The 22590-nt window shown below is 32.1% G+C and overlaps 2 protein-coding genes and 1 long non-coding RNA gene across 8 annotated transcripts; 2 read left to right on the forward strand and 1 right to left on the reverse strand.

Moving 5' to 3' along the window:
- Window positions 1-3045: 3045 nt before the first annotated feature.
- Window positions 3046-6250, reverse strand: LOC135832860 (uncharacterized). Its single transcript, XM_065346379.1, has 3 exons — window positions 5951-6250; window positions 5571-5831; window positions 3046-4279 (listed from the first exon to the last, which is right to left on the reverse strand). The coding sequence occupies exons 2-3, from the start codon at window positions 5826-5828 to the stop codon at window positions 4007-4009; spliced, it is 531 nt and encodes a 176-aa protein (XP_065202451.1). The 5' UTR covers window positions 5829-5831; window positions 5951-6250; the 3' UTR covers window positions 3046-4006.
- LOC135832858 (stomatin-like) lies at window positions 3341-22289 on the forward strand. 6 transcript variants are annotated; one of them, XM_065346371.1, is made up of 8 exons: window positions 3341-3644; window positions 8304-8405; window positions 14449-14546; window positions 15146-15301; window positions 17126-17223; window positions 20659-20820; window positions 20906-21071; window positions 21159-22289. In XM_065346371.1, exons 1-8 carry the CDS (start codon window positions 3635-3637, stop codon window positions 21270-21272), a joined length of 906 nt encoding a protein of 301 aa, XP_065202443.1. In that variant the 5' UTR covers window positions 3341-3634; the 3' UTR covers window positions 21273-22289. The 6 variants fall into 6 exon arrangements, with proteins under 6 accessions (XP_065202443.1, XP_065202444.1, XP_065202445.1 ...); XM_065346372.1 differs by having other exon boundaries at window positions 3343-3744; XM_065346373.1 differs by lacking the exon at window positions 3341-3644 and adding an exon at window positions 6410-6432.
- Window positions 11002-13852, forward strand: LOC135832861 (uncharacterized). Its single transcript, XR_010556388.1, has 2 exons — window positions 11002-11892; window positions 12020-13852. It is a non-coding gene; the product is annotated as an uncharacterized LOC135832861 (long non-coding RNA).
- Window positions 22290-22590: the final 301 nt, after the last annotated feature.

Genomic DNA, 22590 nt, shown 5'->3' on the forward strand with positions numbered 1-22590 from the left:
AATATTTATTATAAAATCGAATCTATCGGTATCGGTAGAGTCCATTTGGTGGCTGCATTTGATTTATTGTGAACTTACGGCGCGGATAGTTCCAGTTTCGAGAACACCGAAAAAAGCGAATTCGTTATAGAACCAGTTGGAGTATTTGATACGCTTGAGCATTCTGGGTACAGCCAGAGAAGCCTGTTAAGTACATATATTTTTCCACTCACCGAACATGGCTATTCAATTTATGGAGTCGAGGTGCTGCTGAATTAAAATTATTTATTTCTAAGGTATTTAGAACTTTTTACAAAAAAAAAAAAGTCGTAGGTATAGATTATGATTTAAATCAGTTAAAACGTCTGTTTATGTTCGTAGAAACCCTCGTAATTTTGGAATTTGTTTCAGGTGAGATATTTGAATCGCGAACCAAAGTGAAAATTTTCTTGAAAAATATTATGATAAACAAGTCTGATTGTAAAAACACGAAAGTAATGTTCAATGATTCATAATTCCAAACAGATTTGCTATCTTACGAAAAAGGATACCGCATTCTGATATTAGTGGCACTGGAATCCTTTTTTAGCTTTGAATACCCGTAGTAGGTATTCGAGCGTTTAATTAGGCACAATTATCCAAACAAATCGTCGCACTCGGATAAAAAATATGCGATTCGAAAAATATGTAGGTACATAACAAATTGAGCATAATAAGCACCAGGGTTCAAAATAGAACTTGCTTCTCGACCAAGCGTTCCAACAGGAAACAAAAAAAAAATGCAATAATTCACAACGTTTACAGTTACTTGATTATACTCGACATTGCATGAAAAAGTAATTTTTACTGTTTATTATCAAGTTACGCTGAATATGACTGTTTTTACTATGAATAATTGCCATTGAAATTTTTATTCAGAAAAAACTGTGTTTTCCTAGTTTAACTTATGACCTGATTCGTATCTCTTTGGTAGCCTAGTAGCTTGGGTTAATCGATAGGTACATGATGAGTGCAGGGTAAGAAAGGAAAACACTCGAGTGATGAGTCAAATGTCTCTTGAGTATATTTTTTGTTCTTATTTTTGAAACTTTGAGATTGGCCGATTTGAATTAGGTATCAGTTCTCCTTCGACAGAGGATTAAAATTAAAACTATTTTACTCAAAAAGAAAATACAATCGAATAGGTAAGTATCGAAAATTCGAAATCATAATTAAAAGTGTTTCTATTGTTGTACCACATATTACAACTACAGATTAAGATAAGAACTAAGCATCAGTGATTAAGTGGAAAGTTTCGAAAGAATAGGATAAAATTAATACGGACTCAAGATGCAATACCCATTACATAAAAACTGCCGGTAAAGTTGTTTTATTAATATACATAGAGTTCGTATTGACCGCATAAAACCAGTTACATTGAACTTGGCAAATACCATCCTCGGATGTCGGAAATGTTTAATGAAGAAACAAGTGTGATTCATGTATCTGTTTACACAACTTGATGACTGATGATAAAAAATGCTGTTTCTTATCGACCCTTAATTAATTTACAATGTTTGGCCGAAATATTTGAATTTTAAAAACGGTATTTAAATCAGTTTAAATTAATTTTCACATTTTGCACTACCATACCACAAGCACAACATTTCTCAGCAGAATTAGGCTAAAAAATCAATGTATAAACTATCACCCTACGTGGTTACCTTTATAACCTGCCAACCACTTGAAATGCATTCGTGTTGCAAGAAATGCATTCGACGAAGGCAACGTACTTTGAATTTAACTCTCATAAAGCAAAAGGCAATTTCCTTTCTTAGAAGAGGTGTTGAAAATTTCAAATTTTCCCATGTTTAATTTTTATATTCACTGCTAAAGATGATGTTTAACCTTAAATCATTTGACAAATTGAAAAATTCGCAGTGGTATGCCCATTTACAACGAATTTACAAATGTTGAACAGCGAGAGATCCATAAAAAATTAATTAGCTTTGTTGGATACCTATATTCGCACAGTAAATCAATAGGTACCTACGAAAAATAATGAATGGTGTATGGAAGAACCAACTAGGCGATTTGAAGCCGCAAAAATCGCAAACATAAAATCCTATACCTATTTAGTAAATGCGAAAGATACTCTATCGTGTAATTTTAATAGGCTATGAAATTTGAAATCGAAGATTATATTTAATACTGTATCATATTTTAATATAGTAGATAAAATAGGAAAGGTTCTTGTTGAATTCTTGATGATTTTTATCCGGTTTCAATTTGAATAAATCACAAAACGATACATACTAATTTTCCATTTATTTTTTTTCAATTGTTTTCATTTTAGATGTAGGTACTCGTATCATCGATTAGCCGGAAGGATTTTCTCACCTGCTGCAATATTTCACGAGAGTATGTAGGCCTATGGTTTTGCAAATTATGCACAATTTCGTCAATCGCAAACCTATTACGTTTTACGGTGAGAAAAAAGAGCGAATGGCTGACGACAAGTTTAGTCAATTTTTCACCACAACTTCGGGAATTAAGATCGTACGTAACAAATTTCATCAAGAAATTAAAATTCAATATTATGAAGCACGAGTAGGGGAAAAATTTGTCTGCATTCTCGTATGAATAAATTTTCTGAAATCAATTCTTTCACTATAGGTAATCCCTCAATGATCCAGAATATTTTACAACGTCCTCCATAAAGATTGAAATTATCGCAAGATGAAATTAATGGATTAAAAAAATCTACGTCATGGTGAAATGAATTCGTAGACGAGTAGTTTTTCAAAAAATAGCCTGACTTCTTAAAATTGTTACGACTTCATTGAACAAAAGTTCTTGCATAAGTAATCAATTAATCAATTTCCATGTTGTTAAATTGCATATTTTCAATTTATATTTTGTAACTAATAAAATAGGTATATTATATCCATTCAATCACTATCCATATTGAAGCCATCTTGTTAGATTCAATTGTCTTAGAGAACCAGTTCATATTTTTTTACTATAATGTTATATCAAGCCTTTCAAGTTTCAACGTTTCAAATGCAACTTGAAGTGAAGATCATAGAACATTTTATAACTTTATTCTAAAAAAAATACAAAAAGAGTATAAAAAGTTGTAATAATTATATTATAATAAGGAAAGGATTAATCGGTAATAAAAACGATACAATACAACTTCGAGGAAAGCAATCATAATCTAATTTCTTATTCTATATTATTGTTCTAGCCGTTAGTCTTGTCAGAATAATCAAAGATCAAAAGAATTATTCAATTTAATTTTAAATATAGGTGAACAATTTTTTTTCTTCAAAAATAGGAATTTTATTAAAATGAAAAACTTTTCAATTTTCGTCTCACTTTTAAGCCACCTAGATCTCGCGACCATCGGTGCAGCTTCTTCATTTCGGCACCTGCAGCGCGATTAATCTGGACAAGAAAATTTTTTTGGTAAATAAGATAATAAACAAAACAGATTAAACACGATAAAAAACTGAAAAAGCTATTTTCTAAAAATTTAATTAAACCGATAATCAGAATTTTGACGTAATTTTTCACGATGATTACAATTTTTAGTCGTTTGAAGTGTTTCAATACAGTTGTAACTTGAATGTGGAAGAATACTTAAAGTTAAAAGCAGTTTTGCACTGAATCAATGAGTTCAGGTATTATCTTTACAAGATAAATTTTCGCCTAGTTTTTGGATTATTCGAGTTTACCTATGCTGTTCGCTTGACAGGCTTTTTAGTATCGCAGCAATCGCAGGTATGCTAATCAATAAATTATATTAGCTTCTGGCTTATGTTATAAGAAATCTTTCGCAAATTATTCTACAAAATATAACACTTATCTGCTTACATATTTTGGTTCTAATTTAAATCTTATTCTATGAAATTAAACCTTTATACTCGATAATAATGATTTTATCATCGTTTTCAAAAATGACGATCACTTATAATATGAACACGTTGAATAAAAAATTGAAAAAATGAAAAAAACTCGAAAAATTCAAAAAAACATACTTACATTAAACCACCAAAGAAATGACGTAAAGAGGGTAATAATCACCCTGATTACGTACAGTAGAAAAATGTTGCGCCTGTATTATAAGGATTTCATTATCAAATGCCAAATTGCATTGGTTTCCCATCTCGTACGCGTCTTCCAATTTAGCATAAAATTTAGGATGCTTTTCGACGTTTTGTACGGAAGATTCCCGTTTTGAGTAGCGCCGATAGTCGAGAGGATATTTCAACGCCGATTCCAAATCGTTGGGATGAATAACATGGTATCCAATTGTCTGAAATCATCGTAACAAACATAATCATAATCGATAACCTATCAAGGGACAGAATTACAGCTACCTATGGTAATTTCGCGTACTCTTCGTTCTGCCAACCTGCACTTATAGTTCCCTACCTGCACCTATGTCATTCTTACCGAAATGTAAAGGAAAACATATTATGGAAAGAAAAGAAGAGAACGCAGTCAAAGACTAATTTGATTTGTTTCACGAGTTGATGATTCTTCCTTGATTAATTTTGATTATTCAGATCAGCTTAAGTAAGTGAATAAGGTACGATTTAACCGTCGATTGTATCCATTTTTAAAAACAAGTCGTGTACCTAAATCGACTCTGGAAGATTGCAAATCAAGTGCAATTCCACCTAAACTAGAAAATGTTTCTTCATTTTTGGTGTTTTTGGAAATTTGGATAGAAAGAAGTAGGACTTTCCACCTCTCATCTCTCCCCCTCGGATTCGCGTGTAAAATAACGTAAACACTATAGATACATGACGAAATATTGTCCTATTAACAAAATTTGAATTCATAAGAATACACTATGTACTTCGATTTTTGGTGTGTCGCTACAAAATTTACAGAAAACGTAAAACATTTTAGGGATTTTTAGCGCTCTTGACAGACTCCAATGGACCGCAGACTGCTCTAATGCAATTTTACTGCAAACTATATCTGCAATTGCAAGAAGGTACTGTAATTTCTGTAACTTGCCGGAGAGCGCTCAAACACCCCTCTCATAATGAAATTTTCAAGCAAATCTCATAGTCCAGAGATGGAAGTGTCAGTAAAAAACTAGTCTCAAAGTCGGAAAATTTCCATTCCATCATATCATAAAAAAGTCAAACACCTGAAGTAGAGCTTACGAAAAAAGAACATCACATGTGTGCATCAAATTTGTATCCCCCAGATACAGTTTCAAGCTCCTTCTCCGGCTTCTCCTATATTTTATGCATTTCAATTTCCCTTTCTTAAACTCTTTATTTACTTTTCTCAATCAACAATCAGTATATTATTTTGTCACAAAACGAATTAAAGTTTCTCAAGACAGTAATTCATCACGTAGGATTTATTCAACACGAATCATAATGAAAATTTCACTTCATATTATTATGAAGCGTTAGCCATAAATAACGCTAATTTAGAGTTAAGTATCTGGCATTGTATTTATCGATGAAAAATTCAACAACTGTTTCAGTTCGCTCGCAGGGTTGCGTGATAAATGTGAATTTATTATTGAAGTTTGCCACATTAGAGGAATAATTCTAAAATGTATGATACTATGATCGTACCTGTTGAGTTGAGACGTTTTCACTCCTTCGTTTTTCTTCTTGAATTTTGAAAAGTCCCAATTGAAACGGATTCTGCACCCTTTTTATGTATTTAATTAACTCTCGATGATAACAATCAGCCTCAATCCAAACATTGTACCATTCCGTAGAATATTTGGTAATATCAAACAGCAAATAGCTCTCAATATAATCGTCCTCGGATTTGTTAACCCAAGTCGTGGGCTGTGCTGTATTCAGCACTGCACGCAATACGTCCATATTCTGCAAAAATATGAAAAAATCAAATTCTAGATTTTCATTTTCCACTCATCGCTGCTTAGTGCTTAGTCGATGAAACCTTATTTCTTGTTGCTGAAATTTTCCACTTGAAATTTACGTACCTTTTCACGGTCGAGGATCTCTTGTAAGATTTTATGAACCACTAATTCACAATTACGAATTTACGACACAAATTTTTCAAAGTTAACTGTTTAAAAAGTCGAATTTCAAATATCTACACTATTCAATTCACTAAAATTCTGGCTCTCATACGATCAAATCACCATTTGTACATGACCATTTCTAACATGGAGGATATAGAAGAATTTGTATGTAAACAACGTGTTTGATCTTCAGTGTACTTATCGCTAAATCACGATAAGAAACGATAGCGTTTGCGTTTGTTAATTTTGCTTCGTTTGTAATTTTTGCTTTATTTCTGTACGTTTGCAGTATTTTCAATAAACGAATATTGTAAAATATGCAGTTCTCACTTTCTGAGAAGTAATACTTAATTAGCAACAGCAAATCGAAGAATAATACGTTTTTCTATGGTGTCTGCTGCTTTGTTTATGGAACAGTTTTTCTACCACAGGATATCAAAGTACGTATTGCAAGTAGAGGTTGTTTGAAAATGTCATTCAATCTTATTTTTGTCACCTTTTTCCATCTGTTTGGAATTTAGTTGGATGATTTTCACCATTTTTCATTCTCCGGAAATGATGTTATCGTTGAAGCTTGATAAGATTATCAATTGCCGGTACATAAGAGCCCTCACCCTCGTTTTCTAAAGGATGTATTGAAATTAAGTTGGAATAATTTTTGCTTTTTGGACATTTTCTGCAATATCTTCGTCTGCGTTAAGTTTCTAGTAATTACTGCCTGATGTCAGAGGTTTTGTGTCATGGTGTTCTCAGTATTCCTTTCCCATTCGTGTTGGCTTAACCTTTACTAGACAGTATAGACACTAGACACTGAATTCAGAATTTCCTCATTAAGTAGAGTGAAAAATCGTGCTCTTCAATGTCCTGTTACGAATAGTGTATCCAGATTAAATTCAATTGTAAATAACCCGAGTTTTTGTATTCCTAGTTGGGTAAGTCCGACCGATGATTGCAAGATTTTGTGTGATCGCTGAGTGTTAGTGTTTCAAGCTTCAGCCTTCAGCTTTATTAAGTAAATAAATTAGTACCTATATCTAATATGTCCGTACATCCTTTAAGATTAGTTCAGATAGAAATTAGTCCGTAAAAACGTCTTGGCATTTATTAATCATTCTGAATTAGTCATGACTGTCATGAGGATTCATCATTTGCGATTATGTACTTATCAGTTGGTTTGATTCTGATTTTGAAACTGACAAAATTTCAGTGATGAACATACGCTGAAATAGTGTCGTGTCGATTATAGTTTCATTTTGTGTCGGTCCAACACGGTGTTTTGTTGTTTTGGAGTTGTTAATACTGTGGTTTAAATCCATGGAATTGGAAAGTTAGTTTTGTACCTATTTTTTTAAAAAAATCTTCGCGCCGGAAAGAATGAAACAGTAGTAAAGTGATACCCATAAAATATACATTCGTCTGGTTGTTTACATTTAAAAAAAAATAACAATTTCTCCCTGTAATGTATAAATGAGTAATGAGTCTTGAATCGAACTGCAGAAAAATTTCTTAATGAGACTGATGTAGTCATCGACCTTTTATTTTTCTCATCTGCACCGTTATTCCTAAGCTATTCCAGTATTTCAATGGGACATTTTGATGCGAACCTCCTGGGTTGGGCAACCGCACGTGGAGGGTGCCTTTAATTCTTTATAAACTCGACTTGAAGGTTTGCATCAAATATATTCGCGTTATGTCCCATTGGATTGGAATAGCGATCCAGATAAGAAAAATAAAAAGTCGATGGCTTAGTGCTTTTTTATCCTTTTACACCGCATTATTTCAAAACGTCGTCAGCCTTTTGAAATTCGAAAGCGCTGATGAGAAGTTCATCAGCATCTTATGTATGAGTATTTTGAAAACCAGCCTATTTGAGGTTAAAATTTTTGTTTCATTTAGAATAGAATCGACAATCGGCTTGTTTTAGTACTGTACACAGCCTTTCACAGGTGTTATCAAAATTCACCGTTTTTTTAGTATGTAACATCAATTTTTGTTCTCCGATACATTAATCTTCGAGTTGTTAATACTTTTGGCTCGATGAATTAGAAAGGCATAAGTTACTCAGTGCACTTAGTCGTACAAAAACGACGCCTAAAAATATTACAAAAAAGTTATAAATAGGTATACGTGGTGAAACTAGTGGTATCTTTGTAACATTTTTGATGGTTTGAACTGTAATAACAACGCTCTGTACTTGAACAGTGAACACGAGTCATATTTCTATCGCAGAATCACCATGTTTTACTTTCGTTACGCCGGACGTAGGTTTATCGTGTATGAGTACTAATAAGAGTGTTTTATTTTTGATTAGGTTTCAATAGTGGAAAGTACGTTAAAGTAAACATGACCGACATTGAAGCTGGTGGTAGCCGGAATAATGCCCCGCGAATGGAGAATAAATACGAAGAAAATCGTAAGTATAGTTGTTTCTTACTAAAAATAATCATGGTATATATAGGTACCTAATTAATTATTAAATTATGCCGCTTATTAGTAAGTGAGAATTTGTAATGTTTTCTGGTCTACAAAAGTTTCAAGGAAGGTTGCATTTCATTTCAATTCAAGTAACTTGACTTGAAAGATTTTTAATTTTAAATTTACGTTCGTCAGTTTTTTAGGAACAAACGATGTGCAGAATTCCGCGTATTTTATTTTTTAAAAAAAGACATGAGTACTTATTTAGTTAAATCTGAATCTGAATAATTATAGTTTTTGAATTCTAATTACTGATTTTATTGCGAAAAACTGGATGTTTGATGAATTGAAACTGCGATAAGCGCGGGGAAAATGTTACGTTGAAGAAACAACTTTTTTCAATGTTTGCAACACAACAGATTTTAGTTCTTTTTCCTTCTCATTTCCTCATAAAAATTATCGTACTTCTAAGGAAGTGATAATTGCGTTCAATGTTGAATGTTGAGAGGTTAACATTACACGTCACTCGGTTCTGTTCTTTGATTCTGAAAAGGCAGGGGGTGGAGGAGAACTTTACTTTGCTGACTAATGCATACTTATTAAATTTATTCAATTTCTAATGAGGTATTTTTCAACAGTAGTAGTCACGTGTCATCTAAAGTGTCATCTACCTATTATTTTAATCGAAAATTGATCGTAGCAGCTATTGATAGCTTGATGTCATGATGTGCATTGATTATTTTGGTAAAAGATCGGATTTCTCCAATGTAGAAGGAGAGGGATGATTGAAATTGAAATTAGTGATATGTTCTTTTTACACGGCCACCAGAAGAATTGGATTTTATTTAGAAAAATACGACTTTTTAGGTTTTGAAAGTTGGTGAATGGAATCTAAAAAGTGTTCAAAAATTTTTTTAATATAGTCCAAAATTCAGACTCTCGAATATTGTTGGGAAAAAAAGCTGAAATTGTTTCAATTTTTTAAAAAATATTTTATTAATTTTGATTTACATTATTGTGAATTTATGAATTATAAAATGACATAACTTCTTCAATTTTAAAGATACCTAGGCAGTCAGTGATGAAGATTTTTTTTTATTTTCTTGACTTTTATGATTAAATTATCTCCCACGTTTCACAAAACACACTAAATAATTTTGTTTAAAAATAATTGATAGTGTCTCGTTGAATTTTGTAAAAATTAAACCTACCGAAAGGCCGAGTATAGGTAACGTGAAATCGATGTAAAATGTATTAAAATAAAATTAGAACAACCAAAAAACCTTGACTTTCATTTCACGGTTGAATACAATTAGTGAAGTACACTTAACAGCTGGAATAATTTGTTTAATGTACCCATGTTCCAAATTTTTATCTACTAAATGTATTATTAAAGAATGATGGATAGTACTACAGTGGTTATTTGTTTGTCAGGGAATCCTAAACAATATTGCTTTTTAATTGGTACCGATAGAATCATTGACGAGCGAATTTTTTTCAAATCTTCGTTTATCGTGTGGGCTACAGCGATCCTAAAGCTTTGATTAGTTCAGCCCATTAATCATCTAAGCCGATACAAAAATGTTTTGACACCACGAATGATTTGTTTACCTAACAACGTCCAGTTTTGAGAACCCCGAGCTGTGTGTCTGTTTACTCGCGTTTTCATTTTCAGTGATACATATTTTTTGCATTACACGATTAAATATGTATTTGTAGTGGAAAAAACACTTTGTTATTTTCGCGTGCGTCGATGATGCTCTTTTTGACTGCTTTTTTTTCTTCTTTTTTTTTGTCATAATAAGTGAGACCCTTTATGTCATCGTCGTGACACAGTTAAGCATTTAAATCGAGTCGTAGTACACTACATACTCGTAGTACATACCGCGTATTTCAAATAAATTTTATCCAGTTCGTATTGACATTTTGCAGAAAACACGCGAGTATTGGTTGGATTTCCAAGATCTTATGTTACGCAATGGTATAATTCGCGGCGTCCATCTATTAATAAATGCATCGCATCTGTTTATTATCGTTGTTAGGATAATTTGGCTGTTTTTCAACTAATTTCGATCGTGAATTATCGCCATAATTCTGGAATCGTTTTGACCCGTTGTGCATTTAACCCGAACTTTATAAACGAGCTGATTTTATAAGTGTTGAACGATTTAATGAGTGATTTGTGCGTTGAAACTATATGTACTCATTGTTGAGTAGAAGTTGAAACTATAGGTTTTTCAAATACCTACCTAACAGAATCTAATGCAGATCATGAACAATAAGTTCGTCTGACGAATATATTTATTGTATTATTCGCTGTAATGTTTGCCAATACGATAAAACTAAACATGACTCGTGCAATCATATTGTACTGACACTGATACTGATGATGAATATTATGAAGATCTTTGTACAAATGTAATATTACACGTGAATGTTGAACGGAACGCCGCCTGTTGCTGTTATGGATCCTTCAACTCCACCCGCAACTTCCGTCGTATTTACGAACACGACTACCGCAGTTAGCGTCGCTAATAATCGAATGTTTTCCAAATTATTCGATTCGAATGGAAATAACATTTCACGAGGTATTTGTTACGATTGGCATTGTAGCTCTATTCGATTTTATTAAGACTTTAATCGTGTACCAGAAGAATTCGTTCGAGATTTTTTTTTACTTTGGAATTTACCCAAGAGCTATTGTTGGCTATCGAACGATCATAAAAAAAAGTCGGTATGTCGATTAGTTTAATAGTTCGGAGAAAAGTCAGTGTTAACATTTTGCAACTTGCAAGTGATAATACGCCTAAGTAGTTGATTAGTGTTGCAATTTTTTTCGTAGTTAGCCTATTCGTGGTACGAGAAATTTAACCTGTTTAATCGATATACGGCTTGTACATCCATACATTCGGCATTTATCTAAATTAATTAGTGATTGATGATAACGTATTCTCTTCTTTGCCTTATGCCATGCCTTATGGTTTTCTTTTATCAGCTATCAATTTATTACCTATGAATCATCATCTGATAATTTGGTCTTTAGAATGTTCCTATTAACTTATGATGGAGTTTCTAATTTATCTATGAACATGAATAACATGATAAAGGAACTAATTTTAGATCCCTATGAGTAATTAGTATTTGGTTGAATGAAGAAGGAAATTTATGGCAAAGGTAGAATATGTACTGAAATTTTTTGATTGGTAGAAAGTTCAACTTCAGGTGTAATTCTGGGCTGGAAAATCAAAAACTTTGAAGAGAAATCTTCAACCAATTAGGTTTGATAAAACTGGTTACATACCTAATTTCAAGTTGCAGGTTGTAGTGATTGTTACTTGAACTTCGAAACCTTTACAAGAAAAACTTCACGTGTTTTCAAATTCAACGCAAATTTTGAACCTGAACTGGAACCAAAAATCCACTGATAAGATTGACTTCTATTGAAACCTTGATCGGGCAGCAGATTGTTAGTGGAAAGAGGAGGTGTAAGTATCTGGAAATCTTCAGATACCCTCAGAATATCTGGGATGTCTTTCTTATCATCAATAGATGATGTTATATATGTTAAACGTACATTTGATTTATTTTCGATTTTGAATTTGAATTTTGAAGCTACCAAAAATACCTCAAACGGCATATTTTCAATGTCCATTTGAAGCAGAAGAATGAAGCGGATAAAAATGAAGTCGAAGTTCGATATCGGAGAAGTCGATTTTTGTATTTTAGATCTGACTGCGATAGCGTTTCCTAAACATTTCTCAGAATCACCATCATTCAGTGACCACTTCCAATGAAAAATTTATTGACTGTTAACAATTTACGGTTTTCAAATTTCTATGTTAATTTATTTTCAATGCATTACTCCATACTCCATGTCTCCATAGCAAAATCATAATTTCAAATTAAACTTGAAAAAATAATAACTTAATTTTAAAAAATGGGTGTCAATTAAAATCACTCGTATTAGCACACGTAAAACTATTTTATGTATGCATTAATTTTTTTTACGTATTTATCTTGAATGCAAAGATGTATTTTTGTAACATTCAAAATTCAAATTACGAACAGAAAAAGAGAATTTACATAAATGAGTTTCATTAGCATCATTTTTTGATGATGAGAAAAAATACCTTACAGAAGAACGTTCTGACTTGAAATTCTCCGATTTGAACAAAACCAAATTAGATCGAAAGGACACTACCCAAAACCTCATTAACCAAAACTTCACGTTCCAAGTTCATTTTTGGATTTTTGGCAAATTTTAAAAAAAATTGAAAAAAGCTCTTTCTAAGGTGATTTTCAAACGTTTTCATAAAGTATATTTTTTTGAGCCAAGTTAACCAATAAGTATGGATATTTTTTTCAATTCAACTTCCACGCATCAATAAATTACTAATTTTGGGCCATTTTGGAGCCTTCGGCGATTTTTCAATTTCTTCCAAAAACTTCAAATTACTCTGGAACGGTCAAAAATAAACTTTACATAGGATCTATAACTTTGGTGGGTGCTTATTAGGCACACTTTCCACAGTTTTAGGTGGTTACCTCAAAATTCCAGGGGTGTCAGTTCAAAAAAAAAAAAAATTGATCAATTTTTAAATTCCAAAAAAAGTGAAAAAAATCAAATTTTCTATCAAGGTGTATATAATCATTATTTTTTTCGGAAAGACATCGTTTGATGTGCTTACACGATCATACATATGACCAAAAAAATCTCAATTTGACCATTTTGGAGCCTCCAGCGAGTTTTCAAATACCTCCAGAAATTATAAATCGCTCTGGAAAAGCCTAATATGAACATTGGCACCAAAAACATTAGTCAGTGCTTATTGGACATCAAATTGGTCAAAAATTCATATTTAAACTAGCATTTTTGGTACTTCGCAGTAATCACCTTAGCGGTCAAGAGGGTGCTCAATAAGCACCGATCAAAGTTACGTGTCAGAGAGTTCATTTCCAGAATAATTTGAACTTTCTTTTCAGGAGAACATTGAAATTTTTTTTTGATTTTTTAGAGTTGAATTGAAGGAATTGTTCACATTGGTTCATTTTGTTCAAAAAATTTATATTACCTATATTTTCATTAAAAAGTTTAAAAATTGCTCTTGAAACAGTTTTTTTGTGAATTTTTAAAAATTCGCCATTTGGCTGAAGGTGTTGTAGGACGTGTTCTTACGATCTCGTTTGGTTTCTTTCAAATCGAAGATTGTCTGGTCAAAAGATTCACTTCTCAAGTTTTTCCAAGCGTATCCGAAATTCCAAATATTCACTTATTTATAAAACTTTTTTGAAGAATTTTTTGCTCAAACTGAAAACTAAATCTTAATTATTGGTTTTATCTATCCTATGTTAGGTAACTCGTAATTTCTGCAACATTATACAAAATTCAAACTGATGAACCATGTAGCATGTAATTTTAGCCTTATAAATACTTAGTCAATCAAACATCAATTTTTCATTCTCATGGTGCCAAAAATAAGAAAGAAAAATAGAACGTTTTGATAAAAATGACCAACTCAGGAAATAGGAAAGGACAAATTCTGAGGGCAAAGAATAAGCATAACCACATAGATAATGCAACCATCACAAATGAAAATGCCTTATCCTCATAGTTGAAAAGTTGTATTTTTTCCTAACTAGGGACGAAACATTTCTTTTTCCACATACCAACCTCTGCTAATCGCTCCATGAATGTGGAAATTGGAAACAGAAATACGCGTTTTCGTCCCTCAAGTAGGGAGGTTAATTTTACAGACTCTGTGCGAAAGTGATTCTGGATTCGTATAAGTTTTCGCTTTGTTTGGACCTCAAACTTCAAAGTCAAACATGAAGTTACTTATAAGTAGGTACCTATTATGATTCAAAACTAGAGAGTGTTTTTGATTCAATCATTCATAATGATCATTCAGGGTGAATGAAATGTACTACGTGGGTGAAATTATTCTGAAATACGTAAAGCAAGATGAAAGCGAGCAAAAACGTTATCTGAGGTTTACTCTTTACTAATGGCATTTTTTGTTTTTGTTTTGTTTTTTTGGTAGAACCACATCGATCCGAATTGATAGAAGTAATTGCTACAGTAGCCTCTGTTGTATTTCTAGTGATTACGTTCCCCATTTCCGTGTTTTATTGTTTTAAGGTAAGTCGATATTTAGCGTGCGAATTTAACGCTTTGTTTTACAAATTAATTTACCGGAGGAAATTTATACCCTATGCCGATTGTATTCCTTTGACGTGAAGTCGAGATTAAAATTTATGCATTTTATCGTCTACAAACGCTTAATAAATTAATGATGTGAGGTAAATAAAGCAAATATGTAAATATACTTATAACCGAGACACGAATAGCGATCGAAATTTATTTACTTTTAACGAGTAAAAAATTACCATTTGAAAAAGCTGGGTATTGCTAACGTAAGTTTTCCCCTTTGGCATTGGCAGAGACCTCTCGATGTCTTAATTAGTGTTTGAAATTCCACCCTGATTGTTACCAAAGTTATACTTACTTACCTATACTTAATGTGACCACCTATGTTATTGTTTTTTTTTTTCGAGTTGGACAACTTATAGATACGCGTGATGCTTACCTGTAAGACCTTCGACTAGTGTCGTAAAGGGTTTTCTTGTTTTTTGGCCATATCTACGTGCTCCTAAGTGTACAATATATCGATCGCGATATAAATAACTAATGCTGAAATTTCACAGTTTTCATTTTTCAAATGACGTTGTTTTTCACAGGTTGTTCAAGAATACGAAAGAGCTGTTATATTTAGATTGGGTCGTTTGAGGGCAGGAAATGCTCGAGGTCCTGGAATATTCTTCATCATACCGTGTATCGATAATTATACCAAAGTCGATTTGAGAACGGTTTCTTTCGATGTGCCACCTCAAGAGGTAATATTTTGTAATCGATTTGTTACGATTCTAATAATTTTTTTTATATTGATTGATGGTGATTGGTAATCGATCTTGAATTATGAAGTTAGTGTACTTCTAGGTATTATACCGATGGTGGCGGGGATATTAGCTGGATTTTTTTTTTGTTTCTTTTCTTGTAATTTTGTTTATTGTTGGATAATTAACCGGCGATTGTAATGTTGACGAATGCGATAGGTACTGTCCAAAGATTCTGTAACAGTACACGTTGACGCGGTGGTATTTTATCGCGTAAACAGTCCTATAATGGCTACCAATAACGTTGAAGATTACAGGTTAGCCGGGAATTCCACGTATTGTAAAATTCGTACGAGTTCCTTGAATGCAGATGCACCTTGCTTTATAGCGATTCTTTTTTCTTACTCGTTAGATCATCTCGAAGATTTTAATTTTCGTACTACAATATTTTAGTGATTTTTTTTCTCTGTTTCTATGTCTCTTTTTCTTCGTCTTTTTATAGGTTTGATACGCTTTTTGTATTTGTGCTGTTTTGTAGGTTTGTTTACTTATACGATGATGTTCGATTATTCAAAAAATTACATCGAGTAGTGAATCGAAAATCATCTGTGGAGTTTCATCACATTGTTTTGGAGTTTTTTTCCCTCTCTATACGTATTATTATATGTATGTAGTTTAGGTGTTTTAGAACTTTTTTCCGTCCCTTTTTAGCTTATCATGGGTAGGTTCGTGATTTTCAGCATGAATTTTAGTATACCTACTCGTTTTATGTATTACAAACGTGGTAGATTATTGATTTTTTTTTGCAATTTGTTTAAAACTCGAATAAAAATGGTATTAAACTATTGGATCGTTAAAGAGGTTGTAAAAAGAGACATTAACATTCGTTCGACTTAAATATCAATTATGCTAAAATATCAACGTATCACGGAGGATGTGATTAAAAATAAACACGGTGTTATCTTATCGTTTTATGCATTAAATAATAATGAGTCATTTTTTCACGAGAAGTCGAGAAGTCATCGCATACGGTTCTATGTAGATTGCAAATTTCAATGGTTGATTCGTTGTATTGCAATCATGTAAATTTTATCAAAGAATTGTAATAAATTACTAATTCCTTAGAATGAACTTGACAAATCATCATCTGAAACCAATTTTTGTTTTTCGAACAGTATTTTTTTTCATTGCGTAGCAAAATGATGAAAATAATATACTCATAGTTCACGGAACGTACCTATACACTCGAATGTTCGCAAAATGAAAGAATGATACCTCCTTGAAATTTCAATTTTTTTGACAAGAAGAGATACTTAAGAAATGAAGTATAAATAACGAAGTACCTACATTACGTAGTTTAAAAAATTCATTTCTCTATGTTTGTTGGCTTTTCTTTTTCTTTACCTTAATTCCCTAACGATGTTTTAAAATACCTACACTTTGTATTGCTACGTTTTAAAATTGCTGTTTACAGAACCTTGACGATGAGACGTACGTTATTATCGACGAGTGACTACCTAACTTACCACTCGTAATTCAATATTAAAAAAACTATGACTAATAAATTATGGTTAAACTTTTATTATCACCGTTAATTAAGTATTTCGAAATAATTTTGGTGTCCTACCCACTGAGTGGTAGATGATTAAATAACACCTTAGGAATTTAAAAAACATCCGAAATTTAAGCTTATTTCATAAGGATATCGGATTAAACCTGTATGTGGTAATTTGTAATATTTGGAATTTTTGTTGATTTTTCATTTGTTTATTTTTTGCTATATGCATGTGGTTTTTTCTATTTTGTTTTTGAATGGCTTGTTAGGTTTTGACAAAGGACCATGTGACGGTTAGCGTCGACGCTGTCGTTTACTATTGCATTCAAAATCCTTTGCATGCCGTAGTTAATGTGACCGATTATAGGTAAATGCAGAAGCTTTCAAGTTATTATTTATCTATGTTTAATTCATCATGCGCGTGTTATGGAGGAGCTTCCTTCAGAGATTTGTGTTTAGGAATTATAGTTATGTGAGATGAAGAAAATTATGATAGGAGAAAAGTGATGCCTGATTGTTGTGTATTTTTTAACTAGATGAAAAATTGAAATGTGACTGCAGACAAGAGAAAGAGAGAGTAAGGGGCGTGGCGAGGCGTCAACTCCTTCAAAGTCGTAAAGGTCTCGATGAATTAAATTAGACCATGATTTTTTTCAATTTTTCATTTCAATATTGTAAAAAAATTTCAAAAATGTTCTAAAATGGCTTACAATTTTTTTTGAATTGTGCGTAATAAAAGTTCAAAGAATAAGGACCCTAGATATCTACTCGGAATGAGCATAAATACCTGATTGCTTTAAAAAAAATTTGTGCAAATTTAAAAAAAAACTGCATTACGAAAAGTTGTCGTTTTGATTGAATTGTGGTGCTGATTTTTTAAGATTTCATCAAAATGAAATTTCCAAAAAGTGGACGCAATTTTCTTGGCTTGTAGGAGGGAGAAACTTTTTAGCAAAAATCTGAAGCGAGAAAAATGGTTTTAAAAATATGAAAATAGCGTGAGCCAAATTTTCATGTTTCAAAAACCAATCCATTTTTAAAATTTGAAAACGAGATTTAAAAAACAGTTGCAAGATGATTTTTTTTTTGCTTTTTTAAACAATTTAAAAATTTTTAACTTCAAAAAAAATGGAGAAAAAGATTTTTTATGGCTTTTCACGTTTCCATAACTCTGTTAAATTCACTCTATTTTTTTTCAACTCTGAAAAAATTAGTGGTGGGATATTATCGATATTTATCGATATATATCGATATTTGCCGCCGTCGATATATATCGATATTTTGAAGCCGATAATCGATTATCAGAAAATTTTTAAAAATTATGCAAAAATCCCGCAAATAAATTGTGCGAGGTATTTTTTTGCTCTTTTTCAGCATTTTCAGACTCTTTTAGAGTAAAATAGTGATTATCACAGCTATTAATGGTAGCCATGGGCCATATATGGGTAGTTCTATCAATTTTACACAATTTTGCAGTATGTTTCCTCGCCAAAAAAAATTTTTTTGAGAATTTTTTTTTGGTTGGAATGGTTAATATATACACTTGAGACTTCATTGATAGTGTTGTGCCCAATTCATATCTCTCAGGGGAGGGGGGAGAGCCATTTGAAAATGTGGGACTTTTCTGCAAATTTCGAATCAAAACTGGTCTTTTTTGAGAGAACTGATCACCTACAAAATTAAGAAATGTGTTTCAGTAATTCAAATAATTTTTAAATTGAGAATATACCACAAATTTTAAGGATTTCTAGGTGAAAATTTCTCCGGCTTGGTCAAAAAAGTATAAATTCCATGACGAAGGAAAAAATGTCATTCCCCATGACGGTGGATAAAACTTCATTAAGTAGGGATAATATAAATGTAAAATTGTTTAAATTCGTGTTTTTTAGTGTAAGTAGTATCAGTACTCACCACATGATAATTTTTCAACATTTCTCAGTTTTTCTCTGTTTGTGTATGGCGAAGCTGAGAAACCATGACGAAAGAATCGGCAAAAGATAAATAACCATATTTTCATGGAATCACGTTTTTATATTGGATAGCGGTGTTCGGATTCAGTATTTTATCAGGGGACAAGATTTGGTTAACTGCCTAAACAGTTTTGCCATTTTCAAACACCAAAATTTGTAAATAGTGAGCCGTTGGGAATGCATTGAAAATTAACCACGCCGAGGGAACAAAAACTCGAAGACAGAGGTGTGAGGTCACTCCACAGCATATAGGTGTCACTGAAGTGAATTGTGTTCATACTGTAATTTTCATGTAGTTTTCAGGAATAAAAAAACGAATGTCAAAATTGCAGAACATCACGACTCTTTGCTAACCAGCGATGTAACTATTTAAAAACGAGATGTGAGACAGCCATGAGGATGGAACTTTTGATCATATAAGGGGGCATGTGGCCCGTGGGAGGGGGTTAAATTCATTGTAGTGCCTGAAAATGTTAGATGGGGACAACTTTTATTGACAAAACCATTCACCATTACTTTTCATGTGCATACTGTAAGTGAAATTTTACACGGACACAAAAAGTGTAAAATTGGTAGAACTACCCATCTGTAGAATGATGAAATGTTGACAGTTACGTCATCAATGCCATCATATGTTAAAAAGCGCCAAATAGGTAGCTAGATACTGAAAAAGCAAAAAATTAAGGAATAGAAACAGCTTAGAGATGATTCAGTTTCTCTTTTCATCAAAAATCAGCTGTTTTATGGTCTTTTTATGAACATCAAAAACATCCGATATATATCGATATTATCGATATCAGACCTCCGATATTTTGACGATATCGATATCCCGAAATATCGATAATATCCCATCACTAGAAAAAATCAAGATTTGCGCGATTTAATGAACTCACTGTATTCAACAATTTTAAAAAATTAATGTCAAAAATACATACATCTTAAAAATAAAATAAGAGTAGAAGAAAAGTAAAATATTACCCTTATGAACCCTCCAGCCGCCCCTTTCAAAAAAGCCTAAATTACATTTTTTTTATTTAAAAAATTTGACCGTTTTCAATCAGTTATGAATGTTTTTAGTAATTCAAAAATGAATTCTTCAAAGCGAAATAGCTTAAATGAAAAGAGCACCAAAAACTGCTCCATTGTGCAGAATTCTGACTGCTGGATTTCATTTTTCAAATTTTAAAGACTGCTTTTAGAGCGGATTTGGAGCGTAGCCTTTGGAAAATTTTTTAGCTGAGCATAGCATTAATTTTTGGGAAAAGTTGAAAATTCATTCGCTCTGTAAATGTGGGGAAAATGTCATTCAAAATTCAAATTGTCAGGAATTTGGGAAACTTTACTTTCATCAAAATATGGGAGAGAGGTCCGTGGTATTTTGACTGTATATTAATACTTATTATTTGTTTTGTCTTTACACAGCATCAATTTTTCTTGAGTACCTAATTTGAATTGAGTGACTTTTGAAGGGTGTACTGTAGATTGAAAGTTCACGTGATTGTTTTTTTTTTGCTTTGAAATTCGTGTTGTTTGTCTCTCGACTGGATGTTCTAATTCTTGGATAAAATGAAAAATTCAAACATGCTTTGTTTGTATTGAAAAGTCAAAGTTATGCTCAAATTGATGTCACAAATTCACGTTTAAAGGGTCATTTTTTTATTTTTTTTGAGTATGAGTTGTGTGAAGATTAAATAAAAAGCTTATTAGTACGTACATACATTCCATTTTTAAAATTTTTCATTTTTTTATTTCGTTCAACTTTTTTTAGAGTTTGAGAAGTTTTGTATAAAAATCAATATTTTTGTACTAATGTACTTTTTCTTTTTCTTCAGCCATTCTACGAGATTATTGGCGGCTACAACGTTGAGAAATGTATTGGGAACGCGTAATTTATCAGAAATTTTATCGGACCGTGCTGCCATTACTCATACCATGCAATCACAACTCGATGTTGCCACCGATCCTTGGGGTATTAAAGTTGAGCGAGTAGAAATGTAAGTTATCGAATTTATTGTGATGGAAACAAATTCCTAATTTGGGGCTTGTTTTACTTTACCTAATATATTTGCTCGATTACAGAAAAGACGTACGATTACCTACCCAATTACAACGTGCCATGGCTGCCGAAGCTGAAGCTGCTAGAGAAGCTCGTGCTAAAGTGATAGCTGCGGAGGGAGAAATGAAAGCTTCTAGAGCGTTGAAAGAAGCATCGGATGTTATCATTGAAAGTCCGGCTGCCTTACAAGTCAGATTTGAATTTGAATTTTTACTTGTTTTCTGTTCAAATGGATGTACGTGTAACATAAGCCTAACTGCTCACTTTTTTTTACAGCTTCGTTATTTACAAACTTTGAACACGATTTCGGCCGAGAAAAATTCGACCATCATATTCCCATTGCCAATCGATCTGTTGCAAGCGTTTATGCCAGATTTGAGGAAAAAGTAAACTGCATCGCTTTTTCAGCACATTTTGTTCGAGTCATTTCTACAATTAATATTAAAAGTACTCCTGTCATGTTGTTGTTCATGTTTACAAACGTTTTTCTCTCTTATATTGTATATTGAGCTTATTACAGTGTAGGAAAACAATCGTATTTGACTTCAGAAATTCCTTCAGGTTACCCAATTCCTAATAATTTTTCAGATTTCTGGAAAAAAGTGCTAGAAAAACCCGCGAATAATTTATCTATCTGACAATTTTATGTATTTGTATTTTTCAAAGAAAACCAAAAGTCTGTCTCTTCCGTTGTTGAAAATCAGCTTCCGTGTATTCTCTCATACCTATTGGTTTTTACTCTTTCCATATTTTAATACTCGTAATATATATAGTGGCTTTGTACGTCACAGCGTTTTCCTTATTGTTATGCACTTCATTATGATACTTACTTCTTTTTGTTTTTGTTTTTATACTTATGATTAAAAACCACGCACAATTTTAAAAACGAGAAGTTACCTTTTAAGTGTTTCTGTTTTTTTTTTCAACATAGAGAACGCCAATTTATACTCGATTGTTGTTTTAAAAGGTGTTAATTTATTGCTATCTTTCTCTCTATGTATTTTAATTTGTTAATGAATTCTCGTACCATTTTATATGTATTTCATTATTTGCTAGAAATTATTATCCAAGCATTTATTATGATTTATGAGTATCGTTGCGAAACATAAGATGATGTTATCGTAGAACTATCGATTGTTTACTTTCATGATTTTTCATCTCACTTATTTTAAAAAAAAATTATTTTTAAAATTCACCATCAAATGCTAACGATAAGGTAGTGTTACTTTCAATTTTTTAAAACCTAAATTCTTGTTTGAAAATGTACATTGGTACCTACATTTACGAAACACTAGCCATGATGGTAGCATTTATGCAGCGTATAAGTATCATAGTAAATTAAGTATACGTATGTAAGTGATTTTATAACTCAAGTTTCAAAGCATTTAATAAATATTTTTAATTTTGTCCGTCGTGTCCTGTATTTAGACTACTATCTATTTTAACTTCGGAAACAATATCAAGTTGAATGAATTCAGTCGGATATTGATGGATTTGAACCTTAAAGATGAGATAAATTATCCGTGTGCGTCAAGTTACAATTTTTTGGGCGCCTTGCGTAGTAGACATGGAACATTTTGATTCGAGCAAATGCTCATATTAGTACTTGACATACATATGTCCATGTCCTAGGCTCCTAAGAATAGACTTTCGTAAAATTTATGGTGGTGAAATATGTACCATGAAAACCTCACATTTTTTAAATTTA

The sequence above is a fragment of the Planococcus citri genome, chromosome 1 (assembly GCF_950023065.1).
Source record: "Planococcus citri chromosome 1, ihPlaCitr1.1, whole genome shotgun sequence".
Lineage (NCBI taxonomy): Eukaryota > Metazoa > Arthropoda > Insecta > Hemiptera > Pseudococcidae > Planococcus > Planococcus citri.